The following is a 15657-nucleotide window of genomic DNA, read 5'->3' on the forward strand; positions in this document are numbered from 1 at the left end:
CCTTTGCTGAGCCAAGGGCGGCTGGGGTTTCCCCCAAGGGCGCTTTGTGAGGGTGCAGAGCTGGGGGGGGGGGAGGACAGATCGGGGTTTACAGAGAGGTGCGTGGGTGTGTGCGCGCGTGCATGCATGCTTGTGTGTGTGTGTGTATGCACGTGTGCAAGGGGGGAGGGCGGGGAGGGAGGGAGCAGATGCGGGTTACAAAGCTGCCACCTAGAGGCGCCTGCCTGCGGTGTATATAACGCGGGGCGGCCGCCGGGAGCTCAGTGCTGCAAACCGCTCAGCCCCGAGGCGGGGAGCCGAGGCCGCCGCCAGCGCGCAGGGAGCCCCGAGCCCGAGCCCCGCCGCGAGGTAAGGCGACTGCTCCCCGCAGCCCGGCCTGCACCGAGGGGGGGTGCACGGAGGTCAGGGCTTCCAGCCTGGAGCTAAGTGGTCCCCCCCCCCCCATCCCCCCAGCCCGGACTCCTGAGTCGCTGCGCTGGTGGCTGCAGGTCTGCTTCCCCAGAGCACGGCGCTGCGCGCTGCAAAGCGCCTTGCAAAGCCGGGGCCACCGCGCTCTGCTGCGGAAAGCAAGAGGCCCGGTGGCCTTAAGTCACGCGTGGAACCAGCGCTCGTGCAGTGTGTTGGCTTTAGGCACCCAGAGCCGTGCGCCTTTCAGCTCGGGTAAGTGCAGGACTCAGCAGGAATGCGCACCGTCCATCCTGCTGGCCCGGAGCTGGCATCAGGCACGCCTGGCACCACTCACTGCTTGCCTCTTCCACGCGTGGGTCCTTGGGGTGAGGGGAAACAGATGGACTGGCCAGTACAAGTGTCATTGAAGGACGGGCTACGCTTGCTTGAGGGGGCATCCTTAAGGGAAGCCCCCCCTAAAGGGTGCTGTGAATCTTTGTGATTCCAGAATGTATTTGAATCCAGGGCTCTGGGGCGGGAGGGAGCACCAGCTCCTGGGAGCCTGGAAGCTCTAAGGGTGAGTGTTAAAGGCAGCTCGGTCTTGGGTCTTGGATGGCTTCCTGGCTAATCTGATTTGAATATTTATTGTGCTCTCGGAAGGTAAGTGCAACTGGCAGTTAGGGGGGGAAAAAGGCACAGGCACAAGTCTAGGATTTTTGTAATTTAAATATACCCTTCAGGTAAAACCTGACTTTTGTTGGATTTCGTTAGCATGCAGAAAGACTGGAGGGGTGACTGACAGCGAGAACTTTGGAGTGAGGTCAGGGGTGGGTGGTTAGCCAAGACTTGTAACTTCCAGAGAGAATGAGAAGTTGTAAAAGTCAGACTGGCTGGCTCCCTCTGGGGCTCCCTCCTCCTTTTCTGTCTCTCTTCCTCTTTTTCTTTCTTTCTTTCTTCCTTTCTTTCTTTCTTTCTTTCTTTCTTTCTTTCTTTCTTTCTTTCTTTCTTTCTTTCTTTCTTTCTTTCTTTCTTTCTTTCTTTCTTTCTTTCTTTCTTTCTTTCTTTCTTTCCTTCTTTTTTCCTTCCTTCCTTCCTTCCTTCCTTCCTTCCTTCCTTCCTTGCTTGCTTTTCTTTCTTTTTCTTTCTCTCAATTCACTTGCTCACGACGGGATCATTAGGTTTTCCAGAAGTGCAGGAGGGGCCCCTGACATGGTTTACAGCTCTTGGAGGGGTATTTGGTGCGCTGACATCCCCTGAAACTTCATTCTGCAAAGTCTCAATGTGGTAACTTTTTCTTTTCTTTTTAAACGCAGATGCTGCTTTTGTGTCCTTTTATTTATTCCAGCAAAAATGCGGAGATCAAATAGGCTTGCCTAGAAAAGAAAGTGGAGGCTGCTGGGGTCTGTGCTTAACTTTCTATAGATTTTAAATGGATAAACTGCCTGTCCTTCCTCCCATCAGCGCACGAGCTTCCCCAGATGCAAAGCCTTTCTCTAAAGCAAAGTTGCACATGGGAGCTCTAGCTTGGAAACAATTTGCTCTTTTTCCCCCCCAATCTGTGCAATAAACACTTGAATGTGTGCACAATTGCTGAGCTGGATGCCCCAGCCTCTTGGGGATGGGGGTGGTGGTGGGTAAGGGCGGGGGTGATAGAGCAAAAGAAAATTGAGAAATGCCTGCATTTTGCTGCCTGTCCAATTTTAAAAAGTGGCATGCATTGCAATCATAGTTTGAAAAAAGTTCCAGAGAGTATAGCCAAGGCAACATGCTGGTGCTTAACTGAGTCAGGACTTTGGAGGTGAGTTTTCCCCTTATTAACAGCAAGTCCTGGGAGAATTGAGAAGGTATTATGGTTTCTAATCAGACCCAGAACAGGCAAAGTATAGGCTTTCTGGGTGAAAAAAAAAAAAATCCAAACAAAAAAACCTACTTAATCAGGAACAGTGGCTTTTTGTGTGCTCATCTAGGCAGAGGGGCTTCTGTTTTCAGGGAGGCGTGAGGGAGCTGGCTGGAGTTACTCAAACCTGAGACCGGCAGACGGTCACTCTAGAAACCCTAAGAGTAAACTGAGGGGGAGAAAAACCTTCAGGATTTCAGGACTTTAGATTTTTTTCGGTGGTTTTGCAGGGCGCAAACGGATTTTGGAACTAAAATGTACAGGGTTTGAACTTAGCTTTACTTTTAGGAAGAAGAACGGTCTTAGAGCACCTTTCTAGTCTAGTTACACGCACGTAGGTAGAGTTTAGAGAGAAACTCAAGGCCAGGTCACGGAAAGTGCTGTTCAAGTCCAGAAAATTGTAGTCCTGGGACACACAGTTTCTATTAAGAGTAAAAACAAACAAGAAAAAAAAAAAAAAGAAAGAGAGGGAGGGAGGGAGAGAAGAAAAGGAAAAATAGGAGAATTATCTGAGTCTGTATTTGATGGTTTTCTACAGGGAATATTTGATGTTTGTTTGTTTTTTTAACCGAAGAATCTAGTGATTTAGAATTGGAGAAAAAAGTAGATGCTTTCCTGATGAAAGTGAGGAGGGGAGTAAATATTTTTATTGTGAACATTTTGCTGAGCCACAGGTAGGTTTGGAGCCGACTCTGTTTTGTTCCTAGTGCTTGAAGGGTGGAGGGACTGGGAGTCACCCGGGTGGCTAAGGGACAGCTAGAGGAGCAGTGGGCAGCATGGAGGACCCTGGGTGGGGGTGGGGGGGCTGTGTCAGCCAGATAGCCAGCATCTTCACATTTTCTAATTGTAACAAATACCTTTGTGGGGCTCTTCCCCGAGTTTTATTAGAAGAGTCCAAGATTGAGTAGCCTTCTCCTGGGAACTCTATTGTGTCTGGCCGAGAGCCTGGCTGACCTCCCACTGCCTCGTCCAGGTCCTGAGCTGGGTGGGAACTGGGGTTCTGGTTACACCCGGCCAACCCAGACGGCAGCCTTTGTGACGTGGATCTTTGGATCTGCCCTTCTGGGCACAGCACTGCTTCCCTGTGGGCAGCTGAGCACAATAGACCAGATCGGGTTTCTGGATGTGGGGTTCCTTTTCTCCCCCAAATATTTAAAAGCGGGCGAGGATGTCCCACCCCATGTGTTAACAGGAAGTAGGTTGAGGACTCCAGGGATAAGTGACCTATATATGACTCAGGGTAGGGAGTTTTTTTCCCCTCTTTTCCTCTCTTTATTATTATTATTATTTTTTGGAGTTTTCTAATGATTTAGAGCCATTCCTTGCTTGTGTGAAATAATTCGTAGTCTGCAACTGAATGTGCAGTCAAGACACATTCTGTTTGCTTGGCACTGGAGGACAGACCATTCCCCAGTCTGCTGTCAGCCCTAGCAGATGGCTGCAGGGAGCCTGCCAGGGCTGAAGCTTTTCTGGACTTGCCCATAGATTTAATGCAGCATCTGTAAAAACAAAAACAAAAACAACCCCAAAAAACCAAAAAGCAAACAAATAAAACCCTGACCCCAGTGATGGGCAATTGCCTAATGATTTTTTTAGATGTGGTGTGAGTTCTCGTGACCTGAACTGCATGCCAACTAGACTGGCAAAGAGGCCAGAGCATGGCTGCCACTGGGTGAAGTCTGGAAAAGTTGGGGAAGTGAGGAGGGCCGTTGTTAGCCACAAACCGAGATACGCGGCTCTCTTCTCCTGGCCTGGCCTCAGTGTGCAGGTGTGCAGAGGCGGGAGGCTAAGCAAGGTGATCCAGTTTGAACAACAGTGAACTGCTCCGGGAAATTCCATCCCGGGAGGACACAGGTCCCAAACCACAGAAGGCCAATAAGAAAGGTCACCTGTAGGAGAGGTCCTAAGGAGCCCCAAGGCCCAGGAGGCCCCTCACTGTGCGACCTGGTACCCAGTCCTGGTCGCCTGGTCCCATGTAATCTTATCTGCACCAGTGGGGACTGGGAGCAAGCACGTTCCTGAGGCCTGTTTGCACCCTGCCGCCAGAGGCCCCCACTGCATGCCTTCTACCAGGTTTGTGTCCCCCTACACCCTCAAGAGCCTTTTTTTTTGCCATAAGCTGCTCCTTTGCTCAAAACCTTTGCGGCTCTGTGTGGGCAGGCCCAGCCTGACTCCCTCACTCCCTGTACCCCTGCCCCTGACTCTTGTCACCTGCTACCTTTCCTTTGTGGGGAGCTTGGCCTCAGCCTCGTCCGGTGACCCTCTCCATGGTCTCTATCATTGATCATCTCACCCCTGCATTCCTCCCTGATGACCCCCATAAACCACGTGAGTGGGAATTCCTCACCCTCCTGCTCCAGGGGCACCCACCACCGCCCTGCTGCCTTCCTGCCCTTCTCAGTTGGCTGGTGAGTCCTTGAGGATGGTGCATGGCGGTTCTGCTCTTTGGCCTCCAGAGCAGTGCTCCCCTCATGGGAGGCTCCACAGACATTTGGGGCATGAAAAGGGTGATCTTTGTCTCAGTTCGATGAGGGGGAGTTCGGAAGAGTCTCTTCTGGACTCCTGTTCCAGTGATGGCCTCAGACCACTGGGCTTGGTGCAGCCTGATGATCACTATTGACTTCTTGACTGTGGACACCCTGAACCCCTGTATTGTGCTGGCTTCATGCAAAGATGAAGACATCGTAGGGGTGCAGGGCTTGGGCAGGAAGAACATGGAGTGTGGTTTTTTTGTTTGTTTGTTTTGTTTTGTTTTGTTTTTGCACTCCACTGTCCTTTATTAGCGCCCCGCCGAGCACCATGCTGGCTGGGGGTGCAGGACTCAGGGGACCCAGGGAGGCAGGAGGTCGCAGCCCCCAGACCACTGCGGTGGTCCTGTGCAGCAGGACTCAGGCGCTGGTGTTTTGGGTCTCAGCTGTGGGGGAGCAGTGACACATAATAGAGCTGTGTGGCCTGGGTAGGGGACCAGGGGGAGAAACAGGATGCGTTGATTGGTGTAGGAGCAGCTAAGGGGCTGGTGCAGAATAATCTTCCTGTCTGCGATGGGGATTTGCAAACATGCCGAAGGCAGTTACGGTGTGGGCCAGCCAGAGGCCTGACTGCTTGGCAGTCTCTGTCACGGAGGGCCTGTCCCTGGGCCGGGCGGTTTACTGCAGGCCGACTGCCCCCCGTGCAGACTGACCTCGGGGCCTTCTAATTCTGGCTTGACCCCCAGCCCCCGGTGAGCTCAGGCCACCGTTGGGAGGCAGCGAAATCTCACACCACGTGCTGCACTCCAGTCGCTCTCAGGGATCCTTGGCGGATGCACACGCACCTGAGAAATGAGAGGCACATCTCCCGGAAAGGTCCTCCAAGTGACCACAAGGAGCCCCTCTGCCCCCGGGAACGGGAGGGTGGCTGAGGCCCTGTGCGGACCCCAGGCGTAGGCCGTGGTCCTGGCGATGCTCCCAGGGTCCGGGTGCGGGACGGGGAGTCGAGAGACCGGGAGCCCTGGCGAGAGGAGCAGTCGGCGGGGCTCAGGGCATGCAGGGGAGATGGGGGTGCCCAGCGCCCTAGGATGATGGAACTGGATCCGTTACTGTTCTGTGAACCCTCCCTCCAAAATCTAAAATCTCCCTCATTCTTGATGTCAAATAAATAATACAGAAGTTTATAGAGTAGAATCTACAAGCTCTGGCCCCAGGCAGGCGGGGTGGAGTTGGGGCTTTCCTCCAGCAGAGAGGGGACCGGAGCGGCTGGGTTGAGGGGTGTCCCCAGGTCGGGGTGGTCTTCAGCCGGCTTGGACTCCCTGGGAGTGCGGTCCGCCGGCTGTGTCCTGCGTTCGCTGGAGGGCAGCTGGGCCTCCGGTGCTGGGCGCTCTGGGCTGTCGCTCGCCGGCCGCCCCCTCACCCCTCCACCCTCGGGTTTTGTCACCAGCCTGTGGAAACCAGGGGGGCCTGGGTAGACACTCCGTAGCTTGCCCTATCCGTGGCTGTGAGAGGGCCACTTGTTAAGATCTCGGCCAGCAGATTAGGAAGGTCCTTTCTCCGGGGGCGGCCGCACACCATCGGCGGGACTGCACCAAGGGGACGGCCCCAGCCCTCCTGGACCCTGGTTCGAGCCCACGGGCCTTTGCTGCAGACCACATGGGACATAAGATGAGGTTGTCTTTGTCAAACCTTATCTTCTCTGGAAACGGCCTTTGATTGTTTCCAAAACCAAATGCATGAAAAATACTGAAATGACGGGGCAGGGGGCTAAGCTGTTGTGAGTTCGGTTTCCCAAATCCAAATCCTCTGTCTGGATTTGCAGGGCCTCTGAAGACTGTGCTTTGTTTCAGCTCCTCTCTGTCTCCCTCCTCCTCTTGGCCACGAAAGCCGCCCCGCCCTGGGAGGGGTGCCGGGGGTCCTCCCTGGGGGAGGCGGTGGCCAGGGCCCCGGCCTCGGCCCTCAGCCCCCGGGCTGATGGGTGGTGGAAGATCACCCACCGCTGGGCCAGCAGGCTTGCCCGCTCCAGCCGGGAGCCCCGAAGCCTCTGCCCTCCCCTTCGGCCCTGGCTGGAAGAGCCCCACTGTGGCCCCGGGAGGGAGGGGAGCCAGAGGCCCAGTGATCACTATTCAGGTTTCCATCGCCCAGAGGGCAGAGGAGGAAACCAAGGATGGGCCCTGAGCCCTCCCTGCACCATGGTTGGAGCGGTTGGCAGCTCCAGAGGGTCGGTCTGGACAACTTGATTCTACTTTTTTTGGAAGATTTTATTTATTTATTCATGACACACAGAGAGAGAGGCAGAGACACAGGCAGAGGGAGAAGCAGGCTCCATGCAGGGAGCCCGATGGGGGACTCGATCCCGGGACCCCGGGGTCACACCCTGAGCCGAAGGCAGATGCTCAGCCGCTGAGCCCCCCAGGCGCCCCGATCTGGACATCTTGACCTAGTAATTTCCAAAAGGGTGGGGTGTGAGAGGCATGTAACTTCTCATACAATCCTGGCCCTGCAGGGGTCCGGCTGTCCACACTGGACAGTGCCCGGTGCCTTCCGCTGAGCGGCACAGGAGGCCCGAGCTCACTCCCTGTCTCCTCGTGGTGAGCAAAGAGCTGGGGGTGCTTGGACCCCGTCAGGCTAACAGGGCATTCCTTCCTCTCCGGCCCCGTGACGGCTCTGTGGCTGTGTCTGCCCCGGCCTTATGGGGCTGGGGAGGGGCCCTGCCTGGCCCGGGCCCCGCTCTGCCCGGCTGTGCCCTCCAGCACAGCCCCTCTGCTCTACAGGGACTGTGGGGTCAGGTGAGGTCATGAGGCCAAAGTGCTTTATAAAGCAGCCCATGCTGCAGATGTGTTTCATGTTAAGGAAATGGGGGGATTAAGGGAGTCGCCACATTGAGCCATATATAGGAGAGCGGAGCTGAAATCCTTGCTTTGTTCTCTTCTGGGGCTGGGGGCTTCGTGGGATGGAGAGGGGAGGGCCAGCTGCGGGCAGGTTAGTGGCCGGGCAGGAGCGAGGTGGCAGGAGTAGCTTCAGAGCACGGGCCGGGGCTGGCTGCCCACCCTGAGGCCAGTCCAGGGGGTCAGGGAGCCGTGGATCCTCGAGGGTGTCCTCTGCTGCCCCTTGGACCCATGGGCTTTGGGGCTCTTCAAGCTGCCACTTAGGACGAGGCGGTCCGAAGTCTCATAACGTGACAGTTTCCTTTGTCCTAAACGTGGTCATGCTGAGTCTTCCTGGGTGCCCTCCTCTGCTGGTGTGTCTGGTCTTGCACAAGGCAGTGGTCACAGGGCATGGGCTCCTCCTGGTGGGGTGCTCTCTGGGCCCAGCCGCTGCCGGCACCTCCGGGGAGGCCCAGCCTCCTCCCCTCAGCAGCGGGGCCACGGGGACCTGGTGAGGTTCCCCCCGGGAGAGGGACCAGTGGCCACTTTCAACCCCCAGAGGAGAACTGCCCAGAAGAAGCCTGCAGGTGATGTCCGCTACCTGCTACCTGAGATTTAGGATTAGGTCACCTGCTGTGAGTTTCGAGGCTCAGGAGCCGGTCCTGGGAGACCAGGGAGCGTCTCACTCGTCAGGGCTCCTGTGCATTTATCCTGAAGGCCAACGTATCAGACTGCCCGTCTCCGCACACCCCTCCGTCTCCCTCCGGGCGGGGACGTGTATTACTTAGGCAGTGAGACTTGGCTTCAAACGTGGAGCAAGAATTAAGGGGGGCTGTGCTTTTTTGCCAAAGGGATGGGGGTGGGGTGGGAGGGAGCGACAGGGCACCTGCTGTGTGCTAGATTCCAGTTTGGACCCTTCGGTTCTTGGGCGCCTCTGGGAGATGGTGCCGGTGTCTCAAGGATGCAGCCAAAGGCAGGTTAGCGAGTCTCAGGTTCAACGCCGGTGAGGAAAGAGTCAGGATTCCCACCCAGGAAGGTCCGGTCTCGGGGTGGCTGGTTTTCCCGGCTGTGTGTCCTCATACCGTTAGCGTAGCCACCTGGGCGCTGACCCGTGGACCCGTGTGGCCCATCCTCCAGGGAGTTCTGTGTGACCTGGAATCCACGTTAAATGAACTTGGCGCAGAAGCTCGACTTGGGGTCAGTTATTACCTGTGACATGTGAGAAGGAAGGACAACCGCATTCCTCTGCGAGGTCGCTCTCCGCAGGGCGTCCTTGTTCCCGTGGTCGCACAGTGGGCTGCCCACCCAGGGCCGTGTCCTGGAGGGGTTTCGGGGCCCTCCAGTGGCTGGAGTAGCAGTAGAAGACAGCCCCTGGAAGCTCTCCTAGCTGGTGCATTTGGGGAGAAATGATCATTTCTAGGCACAGGGGTACTTCGGAGCTGATTTCTCTGTTAATATCAAAATGGTGACAGTTCAGAGTGTTGGCCTCACGTCAGGTCAGCAGGAAAGACAGTGGAGACAATTGTCTGCCCCTCCAGAACTGCAGCAGGTGGCGATTTTTGTGCCCTGGGTCTTGGCACAAGCTGCTGTTGAAGCAGTTGGGTTAATGAAAGAAGGAGACACGAGGCAGTGGCCCACAGTGCCAGACAGCTGGTTGGTTGCCCTTAGTTGAAAATCCCACGGCAAACCCAGGGTCTCCGGGTTCCGGGGGGCGGGGGGCCGTGCGGCGGCAGCCAGGCTGCAGGGCTGACCGCGTCTCACGTCTCACGTGGTCTTCGTGATGGCGAACTGAAGGTGGCCTGTTCGACCCGGGTTTACATGCACGTTTTGCAGGAAGGTAAAAAAGCACTGAGTCACATTTTGGATGCACCCTTGGAATCTGAAGCCCTCTCGTTAAGACACCAGAGCAGGACACCGGGGCCAGAGCAGTGCCAGGAACAGATGGTCGCTGCTGCCGTTCTCTGGGGTATGGGGAAGGTGGCTCCAGTGTCCCCTGCTGAGAATGAGCGGGGCGTCAGCGTCGCTGTGGCTGTCAGACGTCCCCCCCTGCCCCTGGTCCGGGCTGATCTCACGCTGCGGGCACAGCCGGGCTGGTGAGGTCTTGAGAACACAGCCATAAGAAGATAGAGAGGGCGGTCCCCCTCTCACTCGGGTGCCACAGGGGCTTGGATGCTGGGCGTGTGTCCTGTCATTGTCCTGCTGCTTCCTTTTCTCCTTTGGGTGGAAGACGCCACGAGCGAAGCAGAGCGGCTGAGCCTGTGGAGCGCTGCAAGGGCGCCTGCCGTGTTCCCCGGTGAACCCCCTTTTCCATTCCGTCCTTTCTGTTTCATTTCCGCCTAGGCCGTTCGCCGGCTGCCCGCAGCACCATGGATCTGCACCTCTTCGACTACGCCGAGCCAGGCAACTTCTCCGACATGAGCTGGCCGTGCAACAGCAGCGACTGCATCGTCGTGGACACCGTGCTGTGCCCCAACATGCCCAACAAAAGCGTGCTGCTGTACACGCTGTCCTTCATTTACATCTTCATCTTCGTGATCGGCATGATCGCCAACTCCGTGGTGGTCTGGGTGAACATCCAGGCCAAGACCACCGGCTACGACACGCACTGCTACATCCTCAACCTGGCCATCGCCGACCTGTGGGTGGTCGTCACCATCCCCGTCTGGGTGGTCAGCCTCGTGCAGCATAACCAGTGGCCCATGGGGGAGCTCACGTGCAAGATCACGCACCTCATCTTCTCCATCAACCTGTTCGGCAGCATCTTCTTCCTCACGTGCATGAGCGTGGACCGCTACCTCTCCATCACCTACTTCGCCAGCACGTCAAGCCGCAGGAAGAAGGTGGTTCGCCGCGCCGTCTGCGTCCTGGTGTGGCTGCTGGCCTTCTGCGTGTCCCTGCCCGACACCTACTACCTGAAGACCGTCACGTCGGCGTCCAACAACGAGACCTACTGCCGCTCCTTCTACCCCGAGCACAGCGTCAAGGAGTGGCTCATCAGCATGGAGCTGGTCTCGGTGGTCCTGGGCTTCGCCATCCCCTTCTGCGTCATCGCCGTCTTCTACTGCCTGCTGGCCCGCGCCATCTCCGCGTCCAGCGACCAGGAGAAGCAGAGCAGCCGAAAGATCATCTTCTCCTACGTGGTGGTCTTCCTCGTGTGCTGGCTCCCCTACCACGTGGTGGTGCTCCTGGACATCTTCTCCATCCTTCACTACATCCCCTTCACCTGCCAGCTGGAGAACTTCCTCTTCACGGCTCTGCACGTCACGCAGTGCCTGTCTCTGGTGCACTGCTGCGTCAACCCCGTGCTCTACAGCTTCATCAACCGTAACTACAGATACGAGCTGATGAAGGCCTTCATCTTTAAGTACTCGGCCAAGACGGGTCTCACCAAGCTCATCGATGCCTCCAGGGTGTCGGAGACGGAGTACTCCGCCTTGGAGCAAAACGCCAAGTGACGGGCCCCGCGGGGCCTCGGGGACAAGCGTGCGCGCTTCCTACACGGCGCTGGGTTGCATCGTCTCCAAGAGTTCAAGCAAGGCGCCTTGGGGCTTGAGGCCTGAGTCACGTGAAGTGGGGAAGCAGGTGCCACCGTGGGCCCTTCTCCTCTTTGTCCGGCTGCCGGGGTGGCTGTCACGGGGCCGTGCGTCCTGACGGCGTGGGCCGTGCTGCGTGACCCTACTACTTACTCGTCCAAGCCGGTTGCGCGGCGGGCTCGCCTGCACTTCTGTAAAATAGGACTTTCTGTGTTCCCTGGAGGTTTTACTTGGTGACTTGTATTTAAGTTTTAAGACTTTATTTTCTCATTATCGGCGTACCTTATAAATGTACTTGAAAGTTTAAATATATTTTATAAAAATCGTATGGGCGCTGTCACATACGATACATATACATACGCTGACATATATTCAGAGCGTTGTAGTTTTAAGACTAGTTTGATTTCAGTTTTGACTAAGGATGACATTAATTGTTAGCTGTTTTGAAATTTTATATATATATATATATATATAAATATAAATATATAAATATATAAATATATGCTGGTCTGGGCTGAAATGTTTTATTTACGATAGTTTTATATCTGTGTGGTGCTTTGCTACCTGCATGGGATATGGGACAAGAAGGACGCTGTAAAGCAGTTTGTGATATTAATTGTATCGTAAAGTTACATTAAAAATGCGAAACGAAGCGGAACCTCTCCAGGCTGCAGCGCCGCGCACAAAGTTTTGAACAGTCTTATTTCGGAGAGTTCTCTCAATTTGTAAGTTATTTTTCTTTTTTTTTTTTTAATAAAGATTTGTTTTTCCTAAAAAAGGCATCTGCGTCTCAGTGTTAGAAGCATGTTTGGCATTTAGGTGGCATGTGTGGTAATAACAGTACAAATATATACGGCACGACGGGTTGTCCTAATATGTATAAGAGAAGGGCGCCACCATAACGGCAAAACCCCAGGGGTTCACTTGTGGAAATGACATAAAGGGGAAAACATTCGAATGTATTGAGGGTTTGGGTTATTTATTTATTTATTTTTGAATTTTTTTAAAAAAAATTTTATCTATTTGTGAGAGATGCAGAGAGAGAGAGAGAGAGAGAGGCAGAAACAGGCAGAGGAGAAGCAGGCTCCCTGTGGGGAGCCCGATGTGGGACTCGATCCCAGGACCCTGGGATCACGCCCTGGGCTGAAGGCAGATGCTCAACCACTGAGCCACCCAGGCCTCCTGGATTTGGCTTTTTTAAATTTTTTTTAATTTTTTTTTTTTTTTATGTCATGCAATGTATTTGCAGGGAAGAGGTGGTTGGGAGGTGTGGCTTTCAAGACCACATTGGTGCTGGGAGGTTCTCACCTGCTGTTGGCTCGGAATCCTTCAGGGCTCAGGACTCATGTCGTTGTGTGTGACCCCGTGTCTCCCAGGGCCACATGTCACAGCCCCTTGATGCTCCCCTGCTAAGGTCCTGTGGTATAAGTCCTGCTTTCTCTTTCTGCATACGGGACAAACTCTTCATTTAAAAGATAAAACCAATCAGGGACCCTCTTCTTGAGGCCATGGGGTGAGCGAATCGGCAGCCTGGGCATTACCAAGTAATTCCCCCTTGATGAGTGGCTGGAAAGAGCACTTTGGGAATGGCCCATTCTGCTGTGGCCTCACTCACCCTCTGTGGGACCACAGAGTGGTGGAGACCTTAGCGGGCAGGTGCGTCCGGGCGGGATCTGATGGGGAGGACCCGGCTCCCCAAAGCTGCCCTTAGCATCTCCACCTCCGATGGGACTGATGCGGGTGGAGAGCTATTTGCCAACACAAGGGTGGACCCCGGCCAGGAGCTCCACTCTCCCCTGTGGGTTTGGGGGCTGCTACTGTATAGGAAAGTCCCTGTGCATGTTGGCTCACCCATAGACTCGCGGTGGGCTACCCCCCCCCAGCAGCCCCCCAGAGCCCACGGACCAAGCCTGCTGCGGTGGTGGTGGGAGGGGCTCCTATTTCCTCAAAGGGCTTGTAGCTGACACTTTTGAAACCAGGGTTATAAATTAAATATCTAAATATCTGCTTGATGCACACACGTGTTCTCAGGTGCGTGTGCGCCTTGCCTTGTTCCAAATAGGATTCCGGTTGGATGACAGTAGTGTAGTTAGTGGGACAGCAGCCCAACCACAGGTGAGGATCCCAAGAGCCAGGACGAGCGAGAGCAGGATACCAGTGAGTCATGCCCCCAGACACGTGTTCCTGACCATAGGAAGGGATTGCAGCTTGCTCCCAGCTTCCTGGGGGTCTAAGTTCAGAGGGAAACACACTCACCACATAGTAAATTCGAGCCCTAAGCTCAGCTGTGCAGTAGGTGTGATAGAGAAAGTCATTCAACTCGATTTCTATCTCGAGGCCCTGACTCAATTCAGAGATGCTCCCCACAATTGCCCAATCACCTTGGGGTTTTGGGCAAGCTCTGCAGGGGGTGATGTGGGGAGGAGAGTCGGGGGTGGCCCTCACCGTCTGTCCCTGCCATCATCTTCAGAAATGTGCACGGCCATAGGGCTCCTCTGTGTCACCCTATCGCAGAGTCTCCTTCTATTGTTTTCCAGCCTCACGTTGGGTCGTGGGGTCCTCGGGTCCATGGTGGACTGCCCTGGCCCCTTTCTGGTTTCTGACTCACCCAGCTGCCCCCTCCTGCACTGAGGGGTGGAGGGAGGGAGGGCGTGCAGAGGCTGAACTGATTCTAGACCTACCACGCAGCCACCTTTTGCTTTGTGGGGGTTGCCCATCTGCCCACAGACCCCAGGACGTGGTGCCCTCGACCTCTGTGGGGTCTCTGCGGTGCAAGCTCCATCCCAGGGAAGCTGCGGTGACTAAGCTCTCTCTGCTCCTAGCAACCCCCTTCTTTGTGCTGCCTGGGGCTTGAAGACTTGCCCCAGATCACCCCGGTTAATCCGGACCCCAAAGCCCTCCTTCCTTGGATCTCTGGCTCTCATACCTTTCCCACGAGCAACGGCGCTGGACTGCGGCACTGCAGGTGGAAGGTGAAGGCGCAGGTCAAGGGGCACAAAACTCCGTGGAAGGGGAACGGATGATCCGTTAATATTAAAGAAATCCTGTCCCACCCACGTGGATGTGGGTGTGGAGTTGGGAGGAGTTGTGTGCCAGGTTTGGGGTATGAGGTGGGCTCTAGGGGGAGGAAGGTTGGGGCAGAAGATCCCTGGGTCTCCTCAAATTCAGAGTCCAGAGAGCCTCACGCTGACATTTCTCCCTTTTGAGGTTCATTCGTTTGGCATCGTTTCGGAGGGAGAGATCCCTGAAAATGCCAGCCCCGCGAGACGGTCGTGAAGTTGTTAGTAATTCAGCGCACGACGCGTTTGGACCCAGGAAGGGTGGCTGGGCTGCAGGAGAGGATGGGACGTGGGGTGGAGAGAGAAGCGACCTGGAGCCCCCACCTCCCTGGAGACGGGGGAAGGCTCTTCGGCTCCAGCGTCTCCCTCGGACCGGGCTCCAAAGGCAGCAACAGGCCTGCACCGGGGGCCCGAGCAGACGGCAGCTCGCGTCGCTAGTGAACCCCTTCCACGTGCGCCAGGGTATCAGCAGCCTCCTGGGACCTGCAGCTGAAAACACCACACATAAAATCCTGGGGGCATCAAGGAATAAATCTGTCCCCTGGATAACGGCTTCAGCCCTCCCGGGAGACTCAGGGCAACCTGGCCCGAGAGCCGGCGGACACTTGCGTTCAGATCTCTTACTGGGTAACAAGAAGTTGAAAATCGCCAGGCTGGCTGCTTCTGGAGCGCCCCCCAGGAGGCAGCTGCTTGAGGATGGGGTCTATTTAGGAGGCACGTGGTTCTGTCTCCCTGGGCCTCCCCTCCCTGGGGTCCAGGCGACTCCCCATCCACGCTAAGCCCAGTATCCCCAGTGGACAGACACATGGGGAGCTGTGAATGTTCACCAGATGGGGCTGAGTGCAGGGGCTGATGAGTGCAGGGGGGTCCCCACAGTCTCCTCCTAGGGGTTTGGGCTTTGCTCCTAAACTGTAGGGACGTCTCTGGGTGGATGCATGGCCCTGAGATTTCAGTCCATCTGGGGTGATGGTCCCCCGGGGGTGGGGGTACTAAATGCTTGAGAAGACCTGCCACTGTTATAAAGCACTTCCCACCCCTGTCCTGCTCTGGGAACTGCCAGGGAAAAGCCCCTTACGTCCTGGGTGGTGCACAGATGTGCAGGGCTCGCCGGCAGCCCCGAATCTCGACACCAACAGCCCTTGATACGGAATGACAGCGGCTTGGGTCAGGCGTGATAGGAAACCGACTGACATATTGTAGGCAGTTTGCATTTGCCACGATTTTATAGTTTCTTGGGATGTAACCCCACCCTAAGCCGGGGAGGCCCGTGATCAGATCTCTGGCGCACTCTCGTCTTTCCAGGCTTGTCTGACGGCCACCGGTGACTCTCTGTTCACCTGCGTGTGGCTGCATGTGGCCGTACACACGGCCTCCGTCTGGATTTCCCAGGGCCCTGCTTCCCAAGGACCGAGATAAGTGGCCCCGGGGGAGGACTCTTACTGAAGG

General features: G+C 55.7%; 1 protein-coding gene and 1 long non-coding RNA gene across 4 annotated transcripts; one reads left to right on the top strand and one right to left on the bottom strand.

The window, feature by feature from the left end:
• The first annotated feature begins 240 nt into the window (after window positions 1-240).
• Window positions 241-11930, top strand: ACKR3 (atypical chemokine receptor 3). 3 transcript variants are annotated; one of them, XM_077869341.1, is made up of 3 exons: window positions 253-348; window positions 454-660; window positions 9960-11930. In XM_077869341.1, the coding sequence occupies exon 3, from the start codon at window positions 9986-9988 to the stop codon at window positions 11072-11074; it is 1089 nt and encodes a 362-aa protein (XP_077725467.1). In that variant the 5' UTR covers window positions 253-348; window positions 454-660; window positions 9960-9985; the 3' UTR covers window positions 11075-11930. The 3 variants fall into 3 exon arrangements, with proteins under 3 accessions (XP_077725466.1, XP_077725467.1, XP_077725468.1); XM_077869340.1 differs by lacking the exon at window positions 454-660 and having other exon boundaries at window positions 241-348; XM_077869342.1 differs by lacking the exons at window positions 253-348; window positions 454-660 and adding an exon at window positions 1371-1671.
• Window positions 1479-3283, bottom strand: LOC144296276 (uncharacterized). Its single transcript, XR_013363443.1, has 3 exons — window positions 3142-3283; window positions 2596-2706; window positions 1479-1760 (listed from the first exon to the last, which is right to left on the bottom strand). It is a non-coding gene; the product is annotated as an uncharacterized LOC144296276 (long non-coding RNA).
• Window positions 11931-15657: the final 3727 nt, after the last annotated feature.

The sequence above is a fragment of the Canis aureus genome, chromosome 24, assembly GCF_053574225.1.
Source record: "Canis aureus isolate CA01 chromosome 24, VMU_Caureus_v.1.0, whole genome shotgun sequence".
NCBI lineage: Eukaryota > Metazoa > Chordata > Mammalia > Carnivora > Canidae > Canis > Canis aureus.